Source organism: Cyprinus carpio, chromosome B22, assembly GCF_018340385.1.
Source record: "Cyprinus carpio isolate SPL01 chromosome B22, ASM1834038v1, whole genome shotgun sequence".
NCBI lineage: Eukaryota > Metazoa > Chordata > Actinopteri > Cypriniformes > Cyprinidae > Cyprinus > Cyprinus carpio.
In genome coordinates, this window is record NC_056618.1 from 4,198,616 (window position 1) to 4,215,192 (window position 16,577).

General features: G+C 45.9%; 1 protein-coding gene across 1 annotated transcript; it reads left to right on the forward strand.

Moving 5' to 3' along the window:
• Positions 1-748: 748 nt before the first annotated feature.
• On the forward strand, positions 749-15,592 carry LOC109096860 (GTPase IMAP family member 8-like). The gene is made up of 6 exons (XM_042748938.1): positions 749-1,820; positions 2,056-2,094; positions 10,422-11,084; positions 11,433-12,092; positions 13,619-14,968; positions 15,588-15,592. The coding sequence occupies exons 1-6, from the start codon at positions 1,811-1,813 to the stop codon at positions 15,590-15,592; spliced, it is 2,727 nt and encodes a 908-aa protein (XP_042604872.1). The 5' UTR covers positions 749-1,810.
• The last annotated feature ends 985 nt before the right edge of the window (positions 15,593-16,577 follow it).

Here is a 16,577-nt window from a genome sequence, read left to right on the forward strand (position 1 = left end):
ACCTCAACGGCTCTTGACCCATCTATTTCTGTGTGGCATTGAGCTTGTCTGAAGCAACTGTACTTCTATGGAAGTATTAAACTATTGTTTTGACCTTTTGCAATATTGCTTGGACCTCCTTCAATGCAGCTCTGACAATGAGGTTCAGCATATATGGGTGAAACAAGGTATGTGGTCCCAGTGGAGATGGTCTTTCAGGGCTGAAATAATGTTGCTGGCATTATCTGTGACACAAGCTACAATTTTGTCACCCACACCCCATTCATTTGTAACCCTTGTCAGCTCACTTGCCAGGTAAGCAGCAGTGTGTCTGTCTGTCAAAACAAAGCAGTCCAGGAGATAGGAGGTCATCTGAAAGTCCTCTATGAAATGACATGCCACAGTCATGTAACTTGTTGTAGTCAAAGAGGACAAAGTCTGTTGAGAGGCACTCTTGATTTTGTCCATTATATCACCTCTTAATTTGTCATACAGCCTAGGCATTACAGTTTTTGATAGTGTTCTTTCTGCTGGGTAGACTGTATGATGGGTCCAGAAGATGAAAGTGACATTTGCCAAGTGTGGTAACCCATACTCGGAATTGGTGCTCTGCATTTAACCCATCCAAGTGCACACACACACAGCAGTGAGAAGTGAACACACCGTGAACACACACCCGGTGCAGTGGGCAGCTATATATCCAGCGCCCGGGGAGCAACTGGGGGTTCAGTGCCTTGCTCAAGGGCACTTCAGCCATGAGTATTGAGGGTGGAAGAGAGAGCTGTTCATTCACTCCCTCCCACCTACAACTCCTGCCAGCACCGAGACTCGAACCTGCGACCTTCTGGTTACAAGTCCAAATCTCTAACCATTAGGCCACAGCTGCCCCCCTACATGTGAATAGTCCTTAAAGCCCTTGTCCTCCTCTATAGAAAATGGCTGAAAGTCACAAGCAATCATTCTCACCAGAGCCTCATCAAGTTTGCTTTGTCTTAATGGATCCATTGGTCTTGTTACAAATCTGCTCATTGTAGTTTGTTGTTGTGGCCTCCTTGACCCTAACTGCTCCTTGGATGTTGGTGTGTGCTGCTGGTGTACTGGATGCTGTAGATGTGGTCAGCGTGCCAGACAAAGCCGTTAAAGGTCCAGCAGAAAAAGTGCTGTCTTGAGTGACAGTTGTCCTTCAGCTGAACCATTGGTTAAACCTTTGTGTGACCCAAGCACATTATATTTCTAAGTAAATCACTTTAACTCTCCAGTTTTATTTCAGTTTGGGTTACAACTGTTGAAGCTGAAGTTATCATAACCTTAGTGTTTTAAACTAACATTAATAATTCAAATTCAAAATGTTATTTGCTTTTAATTTATGTTATTATATTCTTTTTGAGCAATCTTCTTTTACATATATCAGACCAATATGTCAAGTCTGCCTAGGAAAAGCAATTATTATACCAGCAAACTCAAAATTGGAGTAAAAATGAACAAACTAGGCTATAAATACTTTGTATTGTAGGCTTGGATTATTATATTATTATATAGCCTAGTGTTTATTTACAGATAGACGGTCAAAAAGATAAATTAATCAATATTTTATTTATAACAGGGTTTTATTTATTTATAAAATAATAACACACCACAGATCCTCAAGAAACAGTAACAAAAACATAGTGACAGAAATGTCAGAAATAGCTTCTGGAGCTGTCATGTGATAATTGAACGACTCAAAAACCCGAAAGTTTCATTCACTTTTTCTCAGTCTGTGCAGGCGGGGCGCTGGTCAGCTCTCTGTCAGTGTTTCTCTTTCCATTTCGATGTTTGTGTTGCTGTGAAAATGGCGTCAGGTAAGAAACAATTTGGATACAAATATATGCAACCACGTTTCCTCTATTTATGAAGTAGTTATGAAATATTAGCCAACAGAAGACAGTTGTTTACTTCATTTAGTACGTACTCAATTAGTAATTGCAAACATTGTGAAGTCACAGCTTTTCACTGCACATATGCTTTATAAAATAATTTATAATGGCTAAACCATCTGTTTTTCTCCGTGTATGTGTTATTTGTCTTCTCCAGCAGCAGCAGGTAGACACAGTCCACAATGGGATTGTCCTAACAGTAAGTAAATTAAATCACTGACAGTGATATTAAGATGTCAGACATTTATGTGTTGTAATATTATGTTGTAACAGTTAAAGTATAGGTCACCTAAAAATGAAAATAATGATTAGTCCCAATATATCAAGATATAATTATTAAATTCTAATGTTAAAAGAAACTGTGTCCGTTGTGTTTTACTGATAAAGTCAATTGTGTTTAAATGTCTCGTTGGTTTTGTGACATGCTGTAGATCAGTGGTTTTCTTTTTTGTCAACTATTTGATGACAAAGACCCCCAAATATAATAATCCCTTTGCAGGGGAAATAATTACCTTCCTAAATTATAAAATCAACAATATTTTTATATGTACTGTCACGGGGTGAAGAAACACTCGACAAGAGGTGCGTGAATTAAATGCCCCGGAGGGTGGGTTTATTGATAAGTGAAGGGTGCCTGGTGAAGTGTCCTGATCCGCTTTCTGCTGGTTGGTGCTTCCCGTGTGCTCTCCGTGCTCTTCGGTGCCAATCAAGGTGAAAGTGGGTGTCCTGACGTGCTCCAAAGTGTGTGGGCTGTCGGTCACTCGCTGCTTTTCTGTGAAGGAAGGAGAGGGGGATTAGACCAGTGTTGCATTCGGTTCGAGAACTTCCTCTGAGTGAAACATGTGCTCCTTTTAAATGTGCTGGCTGATGGGGAGCGGCTGTGACCGATCAGCCGGTGATGAGGACGTGCAGGTGTTTTGCTTTGGTTTCCAGGGCGACGCTGATTCCTCTGGGAGTGCTCGTCACATTCCCCCCCCCAAGCGTCGTTCTGGTCCTGCGAAGACATGAAGAAAGTAGGGGTGAAATTAGGGGAGGGTGGGGAATGACCCCTGACAGACCTGCATAAGCTGTCCAGATCCGGGGAGAGGCCATCGGCGTTCGCGTTGGCGGCCCCAGCTCGATGGCGGACTTCGAAGTGGAAGTCCTGGAGTGCTAGGAACCAGCGAGTCACCCTGGCGTTGGTGTCCTTGGCGCGGGCCATCCACTGTAGGGGCGCGTGGTCGGTTACCAGGGTGAACTTGCGGCCCAGGAGGTAGTACCGGAGCTCCAGGACTGCCCACCTGATGGCCAGGGCTTCCTTCTCCACGGCGGCGTACTTCCTCTCGGCGGGGGACAGCTTCCTGCTGATGTAGATGATCGGATGCTCCTCACCTTATTGGATTTGGGAGAGGACCGCTCCTAGTCCTGTGTCGGAAGCATCCGTCTGCAGCAGGAAGGGCCAGCTAAAGTCCGGGGCGCGGAGTACCGGCGAGGACGTGAGTGCTGCTTTCACCTGGGAGAAGGCTTCTTCCGCCGACGGGGTCCAGCATACTTTCTCCGGCTGCCCCTTCCTGGTCAGGTCTGTCAGGGGGGCGGCTAAAGAGGAGAAGTTGGGGATAAAACAACGGTAATACCCCGCCAACCCCAAGAAGGCTCGTACCTGGGTCTTTGTCTCGGGTCTTGGTGCGGCGTGGATGGCCTCAACTTTCTTGTCTTGCGGCCGGATGAGTCCTCAGCCGACTTGGTAGCCCAGGTACTTGGCCTCAGAGAGGGCTAGGTGGCATTTGCGGGGGTTGGCGGTAAGTCCAGCCCGCCGGAGCTCCGAAAGCACCCTCCGCAGACGATCCAGATGTTCGTCCCACGCCTCGGAGTGGACCACGACGTCATCCAGGTAGGCGGCCGCGTAAGCTTGGTGAGGCCGCAGGAGGATGTCCATCATCCGCTGGAATGTCGCGGGGGCCCCATGTAGGCCGAAGGGAAGGGTCCGGTACTGCCAGTGGCCACTGGGGGTGGAGAAGGCGGTTTTTTTCGGCTTGGCGGCCTCGGAGAGCGGTACCTGCCAATAGCCCTTGGTGAGGTCTAGGGTGCTGATATACCGGGCCCTTCCTAGCCGGTCCAGCAGTTCGTCCACCCGAGGCATGGGGTACCCGTCGAATTCGGAGACTTCGTTCAGGCGGCGGAAGTCGTTACAAAAGCGGAGGGTGCCATCCGGCTTTGGGACCATCACAATGGGGCTGGACCACGGACTGGACCACACACGGACCGTCCGGGATGGTTCTATTACCCCCAACTTTAGCATCTGTTGGACCTCTTCCTCAATAGCCTGCCGACGAGCCTCCGGGACTCGGTAGGGCCGTTGCCTAACAATGACTCCTGGGGGCGTCCGGATATGATGTTGAATCACGTTGGTCTGCCCGGGCTGAGAGAACACATCCTGGAACTGACTGACCAGGCGCTGCAGCTCCATCTTCTGGGCAGCCGAAAGGTGGGGGTAGACATCCACAACCACGGGCTCGGTGAGGCTCAGGGCAGCTACTTGGTCCCGGGTCCCCACCCATTTCTTTAGGAGGTTGATGTGGTAGAGTTGCTCCGCCTGCCGTCGTCCCGGCTGTCTCAGGCGGTAAGTGACCAGTCCAATCCTCTCCACGACTGAGTAGGGTCCCTTCCAGGAGGCCAGAAATTTGCAGGCGGAGCTGGGGACCAGGACCATGACGCGGTCTCCCGGTTGGAACTCCCGTGGTTGGGCTGCCCGGTCGTAATGACGTTGCTGCGCCTGTTGGGCTCTGGTGAGGTGTTCCTGGACTAACGGCATCACTCGGTCGATCCGTTCCCTCATTTGCCGGACATGTTCGATGACGGTACGATGCGGGGCCGGCTGCTGCTCCCACGCTTCCCGGGCCACGTCCAAGAGGCCCCGGGGTTGTCGGCCAAACAGGAGTTCGAAGGGGGTGAAGCCAGTTGAGGCCTGGGGAACTTCGCGGATCCCAAAGAGCACGTAGGGGATCATGAGGTCCCAATCCCGCTTGTCCTCCGCCGCCACACATCTGAGCATTTGCTTGAGGGTTTGGTTAAATCTCTCTACGAGGCCATCAGTTTGGGGGTGATAAACAGTGGTCCTCAACTGCTTCACCCGCAGCAGCCGGCAGAGGTCAGCCATTAGCCGGGACATGAAGGGGGTTCCCTGGTCAGTCAGGATCTCCGAGGGGAGGCCGACTCGGCTGGCCAGTAGAAACAGCTCCTGGGCGATGGACTTCGCGGTGGCCTTCCGCAGGGGGACTGCTTCTGGGTACCGGGTGGCATAGTCGACGATGACCAGGATGTGCTCGTGCCCTCGGGCAGACTTCGGCAACGGCCCCACTATGTCCATTCCTATCCGCTCGAAGGGCACCTCGATGATAGGCAGCGGGATGAGCGCTGCTGGGGGAGGAGTCCTGGGCGACGTGGCCTGACAGGTCGGGCAGGCTTGGCAGAACCGCTTTTACCTCGGCGTCCAGGCCCGGCCAATGGAAGCGGTCGCGGATGAGTTTAGCGGTATTGGCTGCCGCGAGGTGTCCTGCCATGGGGTGGGAATGGGCCAGCTCTAGAATGGTCTCGGTCTTGGCCCGAGGCACAACTAGTAATCTTTTCTCCTCCCCCCTACGCTGGGCGACACAATACAGCAGGCCATTCTCTACAACAAAATGTGGGAGAGGGTGGGGCCCGGGGGAGGACGTCCTCTCCATCCACGACTCGCACCTGGCTCCAACAGTGCTTGAGTCGGTCGTCCTCCCCGCTGTTCCTTGGCGAAAGAGCCCCCTCCAGCGGCCTGTTGGTAGACATCATAAAACAGATTAGTGGACTGGGAGGGGGCCTCACCTTCTCTCCCACTGTCGGAGGCGAGCAGGGCCAGTCGGCGGCGGGGTCCAGGCGGCCGCCTCGGTCTTCGACGGTTCCCCTTGGGGCTGGCAGGCTGAGTGGCGGCGGACAGCAGCTTCTGAAGCCGGGCCAATCCCTTCTGAGCAGTACGGCCACCGGCAGGTCCTTCACCAGGCCTACCTCCACCGGCCAGGTGCCCTGGGGGGATGAAATGACCATCTCACGGGCCGGTACTTGGCGAGTGTCTCCGTGCACACAGGTTATCGGTAGGAAGTTTTTCCGTCCGCTTCGAGGGGCACACAGTCGCGACTGGATGAGGGTGACTGCACTGCCTGAGTCCAATAGGGCCCGGAACCGTCTTCCATCAACCTTCACCTCTGCTTCAGGGGCTCCCGCCGGCACCCGTTGGTGAAGGATGCAGCCTGCCAGCCAGGCTCGCGGAGGCGACGGTGGTTCTGCACTGGGCATGGGCTCATCTTGCGGTGGGGGAACCGTCGGCCTGCTGACTGGTCGCGCGGTGCCTTCGAGCGGGCGTCGCTCCTGGACCACCCTCAGGGGGAATGGCGGCAGCCAGTCCCCTGCCCCGCTGTGATGGACAGCATCCGCCAGCTCGATCGCCTCCACCAATTCCCGGATGTCACGTGGGTTCCTCATGCCGACGGCCTGTCGGTGGGCGCGAGGCAGTGCGCGCAGGAGGCGATCGACCACCACTCGTTCCGCTACCTGCGTTGGGGTGGGGTTTCCTTCCAACAGCCAGTGCTGGGGCATGCGGCTGAGTTCGGCCGCCTGGGCACGGGCTGGCACCCGGGGCTTGTATTCCCACTCGTGGAACTGCTGGGCGGCGCTCACAGGAGAGAGAGGCCCAGCCTCGCCAGGATCTCTCGCTTAACTTCGATATAGCTGTCGGCACTTGTCAGGGGGAGCGAGAAGTAAGCCCTCTGTGCTTCACCGGTGAGGAGGGGTGCCAGCGCACGTGCCCACTCGTCCTCTGGTCATCCCTCTCGGTGGGCGGTGTTTTCAAAGACCTGAAGGAAGGCTTCCACATCGTCATCGGCCGTCATCTTAGGTAACAGACGGGTGGCTTGTGCCCGAGGCTCAGGTAGCGGAACGCGCTGGGCCGCGGCCGCCCGGACAGCGGCGAGTTCATCCTCCGTCCTGCCCAGGCGAGTGGCGAGGTGTTCCGCTATTTGCTGCTGGCGGATGCTTACTTCAGCGAGGCGTTGTAAGACGTCCTCCATCGCGGGGACGCGTGTGCTGCCTTCCGTGGTGCTGGTGACAGAAACAGGGAAAAAAAGGAAAAAAAATTAGGCGTTGGGGCGGTGATCTTGTCGGTGATTCCTCACTGTAATGCCCGCATTCTCCACCACTGTCACGGGGTGAAGAAACACTCGACAAGAGGTGCGTGAATTAAATGCCCCAGAGGGTGGGTTTATTGATAAGTGAAGGGTGCCTGGTGAAGTGTCCTGATCCGCTTTCTGCTGGTTGGTGCTTCCCGTGTGCTCTCCGTGCTCTTCGGTGCCAATCAAGGTGAAAGTGGGTGTCCTGACGTGCTCCAAAGTGTGTGGGCTGTCGGTCACTCGCTGCTTTCTGTGAAGGAAGGAGAGGGGGATTAGACCAGTGTTGCATTCGGTTTGAGAACCTCCTCTGAGTGAAACATGTGCTCCTTTTAAATGTGCTGGCTGATGGGGAGCAGCTGTGACCGATCAGCCGGTGACGAGGACGTGCAGGTGTTTTGCTTTGGTTTCCAGGGCGACGCTGATTCCTCTGGGAGTGCTCGTCACAGTACACAAAGACCAACTTAAGCTTTTTGCATTGTGAAAAGGTGTTAGGCATCATCAGTGTAAATATATATATATATATATATTTTTTTTAAAATAAAGTAATTGGCTTTTATATTGCCACTGTAAAAGCCAAAGCAAATTTAAGAATATTTAATCTGGAAAGATTTATATCATATTTCCCCGGTTTCACAGACAACGCTTAAGACTAAAATGTCAATCTGAGCTGTTTCAACTGAAAGAAACGTGCACTGACTGATCTTAAAATATATCAGTGCCTTTGTTTTGTCTCAGGATGAACACCAATGCTTTTTCTAAGGCAAGTTTATAAAAATCACTTAAATGTCCGGATTGAACTATGGCCTAATCCTGGCTTAACCCTGTCTATAAAACCGGGCCATTGAGTTATTTCTATTAGAATAAAAAAAATAAATAAAATAAAAAAGCATTAAAATAGAACATTAAATTCAGATTTTTCTGCAAAGCACAACAGTGAATATAATTCTGAAGCAACATATTGAAATGATAGTCATATAGACATCTAATGCAGTAAACAGACCTGGAACTACTTCAGTAAACTACTACAGGTCCTTCTCAAAAAATTAGCATATTGTGAAAAAGTTCATTATTTTCCATAATGTAATGATAAAATTAAACTTTCATATATTATAGATTCATTGCACACCAACTGAAATATTTCAGGTCTTTTATTGTTTTAATACTGATGATTTTGGCATACAGCTCATGAAAACCCCAAATCTCAAAAAATTAGCATATCATGAAAAGGTTCTCTAAACAAGCTATTAACCTAATCAGCTGAATCAACTAATTAACTCTAAACACCTGCAAAAGATTCCTGAGGCTTTTAAAAACTCCCAGCCTGGTTCATTACTCAAAACCGCAATCATGGGTAAGACTGCCGACCTGACTGCTGTCCAGAAGGCCATCACTGACACCCTCAAGCGAGAGGGTAAGACACAGAAAGAAATTTCTGAACGAATAGGCTGTTCCCAGAGTGCTGTATCAAGGCACCTCAGTGGGAAGTCTGTGGGAAGGAAAAAGTGTGGCAAAAAAACGCTGCACAACGAGAAGAGGTGACCGGACCCTGAGGAAGATTGTGGAGAAGGACTGATTCCAGACCTTGGGGGACCTGCGGAAGCAGTGGACTGAGTCTGGAGTAGAAACATCCAGAGCCACCGTGCACAGGCGTGTGCTTTTGAACCAGAAACAGCGGCAGAAGCGCCTGACCTGGGCTACAGAGAAGCAGCACTGGACTGTTGCTCAGTGGTCCAAAGTACTTTTTTTTCGGATGAAAGCAAATTTTGCATGTCATTCGGAAATCAAGGTGCCAGAGTCTGGAGGAAGACTGGGGAGAAGGAAATGCCAAAATGCCTGAAGTCCAGTGTCAAGTACCCACAGTCAGTGATGGTCTGGGGTGCCATGTCAGCTGCTGGTGTTGGTCCACTGTGTTTTATCAAGGGTAGGGTCAATGCAGCTAGCTATCAGGAGATTTTGGAGCACTTCATGCTTCCATCTGCTGAAAAGCTTTATGGAGATGAAGATTTTGTTTTTTCAGCACGACCTGGGACCTGCTCACAGTGCCAGAACCACTGGTAAATGGTTTACTGACCATGGTATTACTGTGCTCAATTGGCCTGCCAACTCTCCTGACCTGAACCCCATAGAGAATCTGTGGGATATTGTGAAGAGAAAGTTGAGAGACGCAAGACCCAACACTCTGGATGAGCTTAAGGCCGCTATCGAAGCATCCTGGGCCTCCATAACACCTCAGCAGTGCCACAGGCTGATTGCCTCCATGCCACGCCGCATTGAAGCAGTCATTTCTGCAAAAGGATTCCCGACCAAGTATTGAGTGCATAACTGAACATAATTATTTGAAGGTTGACTTTTTTTGTATTAAAAACACTTTTCTTTTATTGGTTGGATGAAATATGCTAATTTTTTGAGATAGGAATTTTTGGGTTTTCATGAGCTGTATGCCAAAATCATCAGTATTAAAACAATAAAAGACCTGAAATATTTCAGTTGGTGTGCAATGAATCTAAAATATATGAAAGTTAAATTTTTATCATTACATTATGGAAAATAACGAACTTTTTCACAATATGCTAATTTATTGAGAAGGACCTGTATAACCTCAAATTTTAGAGTGCACTGTGTTTATTTGTTTTTAATGAAAGATGCTCATTTTCATAAAATGAAGGTAGACACCAATACTCCAAAAATGAAACTTGTCTATATTGTTCTGGGTCTAAACTGCAGGTCTTCTGAACCCATCCAGTCCATCATAGCTAAGATCTCTTCTGCACTTATTCATACGTCACACGAGTGACACCATTCAGTACTTTTGATACAGTATCCTAGAGAATAGAGCAAAACATGATCTCTGCACACTGCAGTTGAAGCTGCTTCTGTGTTTTGTGTCATTCAAAAACAAGAAAATATCTGATTTCCAAAGCTTAACAGAATCCTTCTAAGCCTCCTGTTGGTGATTTCCTGTGAGATCAGTCTGTTAACTGAGAGCTAGTATTTTTGGGGCCCTAAGCAGATTTTAAAAAAGGTTCCAGAGAAATGCTGGAGGCCCACAAAGAGCCTACTGCAATGGCTACTTTACTGAATCATTGGGCTCTATGCAGCTGCCATTCTTTTATTTTCGGTGAACAAAATGTATAAGTCCAAACATGATCATCCCAATAGTAAGTCAGTGTAATTATTGACGATAACGCTTCAGTATTAAACAAATGTACATCTTTCATAGATGTTCCTAAAGCTTGTGAAAGGGTTACTTGATATTTTAACTTAACTGCTGGTGTTAAATCTGTTTATTCTGTAGAATATTAAGTGATGTGATTGTGCACTGTTTTTTTTTATTGCATTTTGTGCTCTTTTTCAGTGAGTGATCTGAGGATTGTTCTGCTAGGAAAGAATGGATCAGAAAACAGACGAGTGGCAAACACTATACTGGGAAGACCAGTATTTGACAGTGAAGCTCCATATTATTCACAGCAGCACAGTGACAGAATCAGTGGAGAGCTGGAGGAGAGAAAGATCACAGTCATCAACACTCACCTGCTCCAGTTGAATCTCCCACAGGGAGTGATAATAGATGGAGTGAGAGACTGTGTGTCTCTGTCTGCTCCAGGACCTCATGTGTTTGTACTCGTTCTGCAGAATAATGACTTCAGTGAGGAGGACAGACACAGAGTGAAATATGTGCTGAACCTCTTCAGTTACCAGGCCATGAAACACACTATAGTGCTGACTACCGATGATGAGCCACGCAGAACAACATTAACTTCTAGGAATAACACTATTCATGATATAATAAAGGAGTGTGGAGGAGGACATCTGAAGTTTAATACAGTAAGCACAGGATGGCGCTCTGAGATGTTCAGAAGGACAGAAGAGATACTCAAGAAAGAATGTATAGAATTTCTCTTCTGTGACATGTGTGAGGATGAAGATAAAACACAAGTGGATGAAGATCTGAGAAGATCTGGAGCTTCAGTCAGAGGAGACGACAAAACGTACACAAAACCAGCAAGCACTGGAGGAGGTTTGTTACAGTCTTTCTCAGGATAATACTTCGAAGAATATAATCATTAACTATTGTTTTGTCTTAGAGACAAAAAATGACAGGGAGAAAAACAAGGAGCACTACTGTGTAAATTGAACCAGTATTTCTTTTCACTGGTCTGTTTTGTTTTGGATGAAAACAAAAATGTAGATATTTTTGAATAGTTTGTTACATAGAGAGTGGATTCACCCAAACCTTCAGTAGACAAAAGAATGCACTGCAATAGAATTATATTTTATAATATAATAGTTTTGTTGTTGTTTAATGAAGTATACATTGCATTCGGTAGCAAAGCTGAACTAAATCATCTGTTTCTAATGTTTTCAGTGACGACTGCTGGGAAAGCAAAGCTGAACATTGTGCTGTGTGGAAATAATCCAACGCTCAAGAACTCAGTTTCTAGAATCCTTAGAGGAATAACGAGGAAACCTGAGAGAGAGATGAGCAATGTGTGTGTGAAGAGCGAGGAGACGATCGATGGACGTCAGATCAGTGTAATAGATCTTCCAGCTCTCTCTCGTCTCTCAGAGGAGGAAGTGATGTGTCAGACTCAAAGCTGTGTGTCTCTCTGTGATCCTGGAGTTCATGTGTTCATCCTCGTTACTCCAGTTACTATACTTACTAATGAAGACAGAGCAGAAATGGAGAAGATTAAAGAAATGTTTTACTCACAAGAGCACTTCATGGTGCTTTTCATCACTGAACTCACTGTTGATGAAAGTGTGTCAGATTTTGTAGAATCCACAGAATCTCAGAGGATTGTGAGTCTCTATGGGAGTTGGTACAGTGTGATGGGGTTAAAGGACCAGAGAAACTCTGAACAGATCTCAAAGCTGTTTGATCGTATAGAGAGCATGAAGACTATACCCTATTCTCTTCAGATGTATATGAGAGCTTCAGAAAAGAGAGTCAGACATGAACTAGAAGAGAAATTGAGAGTGAGAGACAATGAAGTCAAAGAGCAACAGGAGAAGAGCAAAACACTGGGTGAGTGATTAATTTTTATGAATAAAGAATCTTTGTGAGAGTACAAATGAATAAGCTTACAGGTTATTTACAGTGCAATACAAAATGGAGTGGAGTGTTTGTAAAAACAACAATACAAAATCTATTAAAAAAAGCAATACAATACAAAATTATTTAAAAGCGCAACTTTTTCTTTGCTAATTGTCATGATTGCCTACTGGGAGGAACAAGGAGACGTGGAGTAAACACAAATAACAGACTTTAATAATCCTCGGAAGGGGTGACAAAGGGCAGGCAGGAAAACACATGTAGCACACCTCAACAATGTTTAAGAGCCGACAAGGAAACAGTCTGGGGCAGACTGCATTTAAAATACTAAACTAAATGAGTGATAGACAGGTGAGGGGAATCAACTAAAGGCCAATTTATACTTCTGCGTCGGGTGCGCGTAGTAGGTACGGCGTAGCATACGCATTGACGTGTACCATACATCGTACCCTTCGCCGTACCCTGACGCGCACCTCCTCAAAAATGTAACTACGCGTCGCAACGACGCGGACTGCAAGATCTGTGATTGGTCGGCTTGGTAGTATCACATTTCCTCCTACGCATTTCCGGAATGATCTTCTGCACTCTGGACCGCCCGGCATTTTTAAATTCCGAAATTCATTGAAGAGCCAACATGGAAATGGATCAAGTGACCGAACGATTAATTGAAGAAGTGAGGAAATACAGCCATCTGTATGACTCCTTTTCGGGAGATTACAAAGACTGCCAGACGGCAGCGAATTCGTGGACTGTAAACACAGTGGAACCCGCTCGCGTCAACTAGCGTTTCGGCGGTGTAACTGCAGAGCAGCTCTGGTACAAAAAAGGTTGAAAACCACTTATTAACGGAGTATTAAAGGAAATTATTGGAGTAAGCTCCATAGTTACCTGCACAATTTGCATTTGACATAAATAAAACACTCGTCTTCACATGATGTTTGAAAGGTTTATTTCTGCTTCACTAGACATCAGTGTGTATTTTTTACAAATTACAAATGTTTTTGGGGGAAGTCGTGGCCTAATGGTTAGAGAGTTGGACTTGCAATCCAAGGGTTGTGAGTTCGAGTCTCGGGCCGGCAGGAATTGTGGGTGGGGGGAGTGAATGTACAGTTCTCTCTCCACCTTCAATACCACGACTGAGGTGTCCTTGAGCAATGCACGGATCCCCCAGCTGTTCCCCGGGCGCCGCAGCATAAATGATACCCACTGCTCCGGGTGTGTGTTCACAGTGTGTGTGTGTTCACTGCTGTGTGTGTGCACTTTGGATGGGTTAAAAGCAGAGTATGAATTCCGAGTATGGGTTACCATACTTGGCTGTATGTCACGTCACTTTCACTTTCACTTGTTTTTTGTCACTTTTTTTTTTTTTTTTGCTAGTACTAGTGTGTACTTAAATGTCATTATATGTTTAAAAACACACTGAAGTTGCTCAGGGTCATATTATCAATTTAATCAATTGTTGTTAATCTGTAAACTCTATTATTGTCATTTTTTTTTAGATGATGAAGATTCAGCATCAGATCCAGGAGATTTAAGAATCTTGCTGTTTGGGGGAACAGGAAGGGGAAAGTCTACAACAGGAAACACTATCCTCGGAAACAGAAGGTTCCAAAGTAGACACAGTTCGCGTTTGGTGACCACTGTTTGTCAGAAGGGAGTTGGTGAAGTTGATGGTCGATCAGTAGCTGTTATTGATACTCCAGGACTCTTTGACCCCTCACTGACAAAAGAACAAGTTGTGGAAGAAATAATGAAATGTGTTTCACTGTCAGCACCTGAACCACATGCGTTCATCATTGTGCTGAGTGTGGGAAAAATGACTCCAGAGGAGAAAGACACTTTACACATGATAAAGATGATCTTTGGCTCAAAAGCAGCAGATTTCTGCATTGTTCTCTTCACTCGAGGAGATGATCTGAGAGGACAAACAATACAGCAATATGTAGAGAGACATGATGAACTCAAGAAACTGATCAGTGAATGTGCAAACAGATTCCTGGCTTTTAACAACACAAGAATACAAGATCAGACACAAGTTACTCAGCTGTTATGCATGATAGAAGAAATTAAGAAATTTAATCAGGGTCAATATTTCACTAATGAGATGTTTGAGGAGGCAGAGATCTCCATTGAACAGAGAATTGAAATGATAGAGGAGAATGAAAGACAAAATCTTACTCAAATTAAAGAATTTCAAGCTAAATATGACAGGGAAGACAAAAACATAAGAAAGAGACTGGAGGAGAAGAAACAAAAGATTGCTGAGAAAGGAGACAGACTAAAGAAGAAGTTCATAGAAAAGGAGGAAACATTCAGGAGAGAGTTTGAGGAGAAAGAAAAATCAGATCAGAAGAAACGAGAGACGGAGGATCAGAAACGATCAGAAGAAGAGAAACAGCAAGGAGATGAATATCATCTGAGAATAGAGGAGATGAAGAGAGAGATAGAAGATCAGAGAATACAGTATGAAGAAGAGCTAAAAGAAAGAGAAGAAGAATATAGAAAGAGAGAGGAAGAATATAAACAAGAGCGAGAAAAGATGAGAAATGAGCAGGAACACATCATGACAGAGTTAAGAAAAAAACAGGAAGAGGAAATAAAAAAGAGAGATTCAGAGGAACAAATGAGGAAGGAACAAGAAGAGAAAGAGAGAGAAGAATGGAAAAGAAAAATAAAAGATGCTGAAAATGACAAAGAGACTCAAGAGGAAATTAAACAACAGCAGAGAGAATGGGAGGAAGAGAAGAAACGACAGATGAGAGAACTAGAGGAAGAGGAAAGAGAGAGAAAAGAGAAACTCGAGGAACAACTGAGAGAAAAACAAGAAGAACTGGAGAACAAGAGAAAGAAATTTCAAAGAAAGAGAGATGAAGAAGAACAGATGATAGAGGAGGAGAGAGAGAAACAGAAAAGAGAGAGAGAGGAAAAAGAGAGAGAATATGAAGAAAAGATAAATGAAATGAAAAGACATTATGAGCAGCTTGAGCGAGAGAGAAAAGAGGAGTGGAAGAAAAGAAAACAGGAGGATGAAGAGAGACAAGTGGAGAAGAGACAGAGATGGGAGAAAATGATAGAAGATCTGAAACAAGAGCATGAGGAGGAGATCAAGAGAAGAGAAAGAGAGGAGAGAGAAAGAATAGATAGAGAAGAAAAAGAGTGTGATGAAATGAAACAGAAACATGAAGAGGAAATAGAGATGATAAAGAAGAAATATGTAGATGAAGCCAGAAAACAAAGGGAAGAATTGAATAATTTCAGAAAGAGAAAAGAGCAGCACGTTCAGGATCTCAAGGAGAGACTCGAACAACTATATGAAATGAAAAAGGAGCTAAGAGATACTCAGTCATGTCATGTCATGTGAAACATTTCTACATTCCTGAAACATTGTTGATCAGACAAATAGAGTAACCGGCACTGGACTTTTGTAGTACATGTGAAGGGTTTTTCTATATTTCTGTTTCTTTAAAGCGTGAGTATGGAAGGTAATTGTGGGTTTTTATCTAACAATTTAGATTTTTTTTGTCTTGAAATTTCAAGTTTATATCCCGCTGTCACAATGTCTAGCTGGAGTACCCATGAGCTGCCCTAAAGAGGGTACTCCATCCCATACCATTGCCACTCATTCCGGAGTCCATTTCTCATTACCCCTGCCTAGGAACTAATCTTCAGACTCCACCTGTTTTCTATCAGGAGGACTATTTTAAGTTGGACATTCTCACCCATGCATTGCTGAATATTGTTAGCATGTTTGCATCTTTATTCCTAGCCATCCGTTCTGTTGTTCCCATGTTTTCCTATGTTTCCAGTGTTTCCTAGTTTTGCTTTGCCTTCGTGTTTTTGATCTTGAACTGTTCACCTGTTTTTTTTTTCATGATCATTTGCTGCCTGCCCTGACTGTCACCTTGTTATTTGGATTACTTTTTTGTCTTGCCCTGGATATTGGTGTTTTGCTGGTGATTGTCCCTGCCTGTCGGCCTATATTTTTAAATAAAGCCTGCACGTGGTTAACCCAACATCGGCAAGCTCCGGCGGCAGCGGGACTTGACCTATCGGTAAGCCCCTGCCCTCAAACGCAGATGAGAGAATGGCAGTCGAGTATCAGTTGCACAAAGAGCGGAACCCAGACATTTTTAGGTTCCAGTGCCATAGAGAAACATTGGAAGATCCGAAGCTTGCATCGGTTTAATGGATAGGCAATGGGTAACACTTTATTTTGATAGTCCACTTTAGACAGACTACTAACAGTAAGTAACTTTGAAACTACATGTCAACTAGCAGTTGGTAGAGTATAAGTAGACTGTCTGCTTAATATCTTCTAATACTTTCTTTGTCAACTTATTGTCAACTTATACTGACCCAAAACCTACCCCTAACACTAACCCTTAAATCTACCCTAACAGTCTACTCTGAGAGTTAGTAGACATGTAGTTGCAAATTAATGAGAATTAGTTGACATGT